Below are 6,519 nucleotides of genomic sequence, written 5' to 3'. Positions count from 1 at the left end.
TGTAAAAATTATGAATTTTTTAATCAAATTCAATACATACACTGTGTACTCCAAATGGTAACTTGATATGCTACTTGTTCGGCTGCAGCTCAAGGTACCTGGTAGAGAAGTGTTCACATTCTGTACATGTTAAGAAGACCAAACATGGCTGTCAAGATAAAAAAAACATGCCTGGTGCGTTTTGGTAAGCTCTGATATTTCAGTCACAATTTTTAAAAACACCTATGTTGTGGTTAATCAATTTAACACTGATCAAGCCGATTTAACAAAAACAATAACTTGCTCTTTTGCCTTGGATTAAAATTCATTAGTGGGTTTATAAGGCATTATTTTCCACCTGCTTGGAGATTTTAAGGTATAAAGTGAACATAGTGCTTTTCCAAATTAAAGGCACCTTAAGACTCATTACAGATGGAAAATCCACAGCTTGAGAGCGAACGAAAACAGGGGAATTTGAAAAATGACAGGCCACTGACTGAGACCTTTAACAGCCGAAGCCATTACTCTCGCTCTATATTGGCAGCACTCTGACTTGGACTCCACCTGTAGGAGCTATTGATGTCACCGCTCTAATGTATTTATGTAATAAGTTTGGTGTGTGCTGTTAGCTTGTACAAAAACAGAAGCGTTATGCTGGTAAGGGTTGCCCTTTGGGATAGCGGGGAAAAATATATGAAATTATAAAAATATTTTAAATAAATTATTTTATATATTAATGTTATTTAACAACATTATTGACATCTCTATTACTACATTAATCCTAAACAAAATACTGTATATAGATGAATACTGATTATGGATCAACATTTGTAACCCACATTGTAGAGGCAGATTTGACATTTTGACCCTTTTTTCCAAGAGGCATTGAGCCATTATAGAAACCTGCATAAGATATGTCTGATGGTTATATCAGTATGGAAATAACTTCTCAAGACAGCACGGATATCTGGCTCATGCACAGTACATCTCTCACTAATATACTGAGGTTTCACAGCACCACGTGCTATAAACAGCATTGATCGGTGTGTTTGTGTGTGTGTGTGTGTGTGTGTGTGATGATGGAGTGTGCTTGTGTGTGTGCGCACAGCACACGGACGTTTCTCGGAGGTCTCATCTCCTCTCCGTGTAATTGATCATGGCTTGGTTGAAGACCGCAAGGAAATAGTCAGCATCCTCTTTAGTGATGCACATGGGAGGCTTAACCCTAAAGGTCTGTGGGCCAATAGAATAGAATAGAATAGATTAGTACAGAGGTTAGTAGAAGGCATGTGTCAAAATTTGAAGTGTGTGTGTGTGTGTGCAATGTCAGACATTGTTTTGTTTTTTGTTTTGCGTTCAAGCAGTTTGTACAAAAGTTATACATTATATAAATAAGAGCTTATTGACAATGTCAGCTTTGAACCTGGTTACTTCAACTTCAACTGTGTGACATAAAATAATTCCAAGGTTGGATCGTTGGCATATTACACAACTGTTAACGCTGGTATCCCCTTGTTAGCTAGGCCCACTGCTCTGTTCTCTCCATGATGAGAGACAATCCAACATACCTGTCCGTACACGCCTCCCTTGCCGATCAGCACCCCCATGTCTCTGACGTCCTCAAAGATCTCTGCCATGTCTGCTGGAGGAAGTGGGTCTCGGCTTGCCTGAGGGAGGGAGAGATGGAGAGAGCAGAGGGGTTACATCGCAGTCATGTTGGAGCCTGTTCAGTCTCTGGGGGTGGGAGGTCGATGCGCACACACTTAATCTTTAACGTGTGCTGACAGGGCAGGCATTCCCTGCCTGGCTGGCCGCTGCCTTGGTTGGCTGGTGTATTGACTGTTCAACTGACTAACTGGTTGGGTGGCTGTTTTAAGCCTCTGTTGTCACCATTTTTCTATGACCATGTCCTAATCTGTCACTTGAGACTCTAATCTATGCTATGTCAATGTTGTTATGAAGTAGTTAAGGATTTTCAGCACACAGTGAGTGGGCTTGCCGGAAATTCCATCTGCACGAAAGGCCTACGCTGAAAACAGACCAGAAAGACTTGAGCACTCGCATCTATACGATCAGACAGTTGTCTGTCTGCCTCTCAACAGCCTTGATATGCTGAAAATTCTTTGCCGAACACACCCCTGACTGACACTGACTGGCTATCTGTCCGTCTGTCTGTAGCCTATGTCTGTCATTTTGTCTTTCTTGCTATTTATATACTAGGTTGCTGTCTTGCCGGTTGGTTGGTTGGTTGGTTGTGTGTTATTGGCTGTCTGTCTCTATCAGTGACTGGTTGTAGAGATGGGATTTGTGGCTCTTTGACGGGAACCGGATCTTAGTGGCTCGTTCCTTTTAAAGAGCCATTCCAAAACTGGCTCTTTTCTTTTTTTAATTATTTATTCAGTGTTTAGAATGTAATATTTTGACTCCACCTCAAGGTAATTTTGTCCAAATAACAACTGATTATTCTCCTGCTTCTGAAGACCGTTTTTGCCACTCTTTAAGGCAAACAATTGTGTTTTTTCCCTAATTGAATTACTCTGGTCGAGGTCACGTGCTTAAAATTAATGAAAAATGAACAAAGTAACGGTTGTGGCTCCTCCAGCTGTGATCCGGTTCCCATCGTTCACTTCAAAAGAACCGGCTCGTTCGTGAACGTCACACCTCTAACTGGTTGTTTCACTGCCTGGCTGACGTGACCGTCTACTCTACATGGACAAGAACAGTTATCGACTGTGTACCTGGGACAGGCATGTGCGGACTGGAGTGCTTACACATCCGGCTGTTGCGGATCAATAGTGTGGAAGACCACTAATCCGAAGACATGTCAGGTAAAGCTTGGAAGTAACTACTTTGAGGCAAATGCCACAGGACATTCAGATGAGATTATCTAAAATTAGGGGACGCTGTGGTGCAGCGTGCTAAGCCCCCCACATTTGGGCTTGCAAGCCCATGACGACCCCGTTTTGAGTCCGGCCGGGGTCATTTCCCGATCCTCCCCTGTCTCTCTGTCCCATTCGCTCCCTGTCACCATCTTCGACTGTCCTGTCAAATAAAGGCATAAAAGCCCCTAAGAATTTTTTTTATTTTTTTTTAAAGAGAGATTATCTAAAATTAATCCAAAATCCAAGATGCCAAGCACCCAAAAAGAACACTTTGCACAGGTGAAATAAAAACAAAACTGTCACTATTTCAAGTCCACAATGCATTATTTTAAGCCAACCACAGCCTGCCAGCCATTTCAAACAAGCCCTGTGTCAGGTAGACACTACACTTCCACTTCTCTGTCACGCTCTTGCCACATGTGAGATATGAGGGGACGGTTCAGAGAGGTCACCCACACGCCGAAGCTCAACAGTGGGAATGGCTGTTTTGAAACATGCCCGATGACAACCACATCCACTTGTCATTAACCCATAACAAGGGTGGGCTAGGCTCGCTAGAGTAAACAACCTGTATGGCTGACCCAAGCATTGAGAACTAGATAAACACTGCTCATGGATTACATAACAATGCAGATTTTTATCACTTGTAGCAACATGGGACTCTGAAACAGGAACATACTATAAAGTGCAACAGACTGATGTTATGGGGAATAGGTTGTGGAATATTTCTCAAGGGATTTTATACCGTTAACATCAGATGATGTGAAATTCTACAGAATACTGGCATTAGCAATGCCTAATACAGTACGTATGTCAGCCCTGACTTCAAAAGAGCAAAACTCGTATTTCACCAAAAGACGTTCTAAATAGAGATGTCCGATAAGATATTATCGGCCCGATAATAGCATAAAATGTAATATCGGTCAATATCGGTATCAGATTTTTGACCTATCAAAACCGATATAATAATGCTTGAATTACTGTACACTTTTCCCTTTAATTATTTTTCTATTTTGCACAGACGATGTTAATATTTGGAAAGCTTTGTTGCATTCGAGAATGCATCTAGTGGGGCATTACAATACAATTAAGCATATTTTGTTCCACAACAGGAGATGTGTAATGTTACCTAAAATTTGTTTTGAGGAAAAATAACCCACATATATCGACATCGGTATCAGCCGATATCGGAATCGAAAATTGAGAGTTGGACAATATCAGCATATCGGATATCGGCAAAAAAGCCAATATCGGACATCTGTAGTTCTAAACCATAGGATTGATGGATTAATGAGGTAATTACTATAATCTGCTATTTTTAATGCAAGTACAGACTGCATGATATAGTTCTCTGCTTGAAATCATCAAAATGTTTCCAAGTTACTTGGACTTTCCATTAGCATAGGGGCCAGTATAGTAAAGGTGCCCTACTGTCCCACACTTTCAGGTACAACAACCTTAATATGACTATTTTGAAGAACAGACTTTTTTTTTCCTTCAGCTCCTGGGATGTTCACAAACACCTCTTGGAAGTGTGAACACAATCTTTAGGCCCTGTAAGTGTGTAATCAGCAGAGCAACTTGGCATAGGGCTTTGCATCTCAAAACTCAGGATTGATAGCTCTGTGATTGTTTGTTGGGAGCATAGTTTTACAGGAACATCTGTGTTACGTTTGTTATGTTACCTGGTAGGTTCCTTGGAGGGTCTGTTAGGTTCTGTGTGTGTTTGCGTTGGGAAGTGGGCCAGGTTGTCATCTTGTATTATCTTGTTTTTTTACAGTATGCCAGGTTACACTAACATCATTATACTCTATGCGCAACATGAGGAATCATGTTCCATTTGTTTTAACAACACCCACCTTGTCTTTAACCATTTCTATGCCAATCATGAGTCCTTTGCCACGGACGTCGCCAATGACTTCATATTTCTCGCGCATCTTGGCCAGTTCCTCCATGATGTACGTTCCAACCCTGAGGCTGATCTCCTGGGTTCCATCTTCCTCTATAACCTGACAGAAAATAAAATAGAATAAAAATGGAATAAAAATAGAACAGGTATAAAATGTGGCCATATGCATACAGTATGTGTGTACGAGTCAGGTAACATCAGATTTAAAAAGTCAAATATATAAGTATGTTTTACATTAGCACATGATCCTGACTTTAAAAGATCTTTTAAAGTTAACTTAACTTAAAAAGGTTTACATAATGTAGGCTACACCATTGTTGTACACCACCAAAGAGAAGCTCAGGATAAGCCTACATCGAGCACGGAGGAACCGATGGCACAGGCAACAGGATTGCCACCGAACGTGTTGAAGTGAACTCCTTTCCCGAACGAGCTGGCAATCTCTGGAAGAGAAAAAAACAACAAAAAGGGCAAAATGACGTTGCAGCAGAGACGCTCTGAAAAGAGAGAGAATAATGTACGTAAATGGGCTACCCTCATGGGGGAAATGGCCTCACGAAGCAAGCAACTAAGAGACGGCATAGAAATGACAAAGTGGGATGGCCCAAAAAACAGAAGGGGAGAAAATGGTGTAAAATTGCTCTTAGCTTTTGTTATTTTTGTTCCGCTCACAAAGAAAAGCAACTTGAATATGGCAAGAGTGAGGGCACACTGACACAGACAAGAGAAGATGTCTTGTCTGGGACAACGTGGGACATTCTTACAGGGTACAGTTTGTAGTTTTGTCACCTTCACTTCACACAGCAGACAAAATAGTGGCAGCGCTGTTGTTAATGTAAGGACAGTTTGGCGGTGGAGCATTAGGCTACTAAACCTCCCTCCCGAAGCCTCGTACAGATGCGCTGGCAACTGCGCTTACGGCCTGACCATGTCTACCTCCCATGTCCTGAGTTTGCTGTGAGGTTGTGGGTTCGAGCCCCGAGAGGCGAAGGAGTGATGACCTTCCCAAGTAAAAAAAAAGTGTACTTAATATATACTTAATAAGTACGTTTTATTGTATTTAAAGTGTACTTCAAAAGTGTGTATTTAAAGAATGTTATTTTGGGACAACTTATAGTATACTTAAATGTACTTGAAATATAATTAGGTAGAGCTTAAACACATTTTAAGTTGACTTTTTTGTACTAAAATTAAACTTTGTATAAGTGTACTTAATATACTAAAAATATATTTAACTTTAAACACATTTTAAAGTGACTTGGTTAGTATACTTATAATGTACTTAATGTGTACTTTAGCATGCGGATAAGTGCATTTTAAGTACATTAGAAATCTATTTTAACGTCACGAGAAAGTACTTTATAGTATACTGCAGAAGTACATACTTAAGTTGTGTTATTTTGGGACAACTTATAGTATACTTAAATACACTTGAAATACAATTAAGTAGAGCTTAATCACATTTTAAGTTGACTTTTTTGTACTAAAATTAAACTTTGTACAAGTGTACTTAATATACTAAAAATATATTTAACTTTTAGTACATTATAAGTATACTAACCAAGTCACATTAAAATGTGTTTAATGTGAACTTTATCATGCGGATAAGTGCATTTTAAGTACATTAGAAATCTATTTCAATGTCATGAGAAAGGACTTTATAGTATACTGCAGAAGTACATACTTAAGTTGTGTTATTTTGGGACAACTTATAGTATACTTAAATACACTTGAAATATAATTAAGTAG

At 39.7% G+C, this 6,519-nt stretch overlaps 1 protein-coding gene across 1 annotated transcript in view; it reads right to left on the bottom strand.

Moving 5' to 3' along the window:
- Window positions 1–2: 2 nt before the first annotated feature.
- The window catches only part of agxt2 (alanine--glyoxylate aminotransferase 2), a 22,134-nt gene continuing 15,617 nt past the window's right edge, over window positions 3–6,519 (bottom strand). The window contains exons 11-14 of the mRNA XM_063210638.1: window positions 5,125–5,213; window positions 4,721–4,870; window positions 1,548–1,646; window positions 3–1,212 (exon numbers count right to left, since the gene is read on the bottom strand). Of these exons, the coding sequence (XP_063066708.1) occupies window positions 1,111–1,212; window positions 1,548–1,646; window positions 4,721–4,870; window positions 5,125–5,213 (440 nt within the window). The 3' untranslated portion in view covers window positions 3–1,110. The remainder of the gene's footprint in view (window positions 1,213–1,547; window positions 1,647–4,720; window positions 4,871–5,124; window positions 5,214–6,519) is intronic.

Source organism: Engraulis encrasicolus, chromosome 11 (genome assembly GCF_034702125.1).
Source record: "Engraulis encrasicolus isolate BLACKSEA-1 chromosome 11, IST_EnEncr_1.0, whole genome shotgun sequence".
Taxonomy (NCBI): domain Eukaryota; kingdom Metazoa; phylum Chordata; class Actinopteri; order Clupeiformes; family Engraulidae; genus Engraulis; species Engraulis encrasicolus.
Note: the sequence above shows the minus strand (reverse complement) of the source record. Positions and strands in the feature narration are given on the sequence as shown.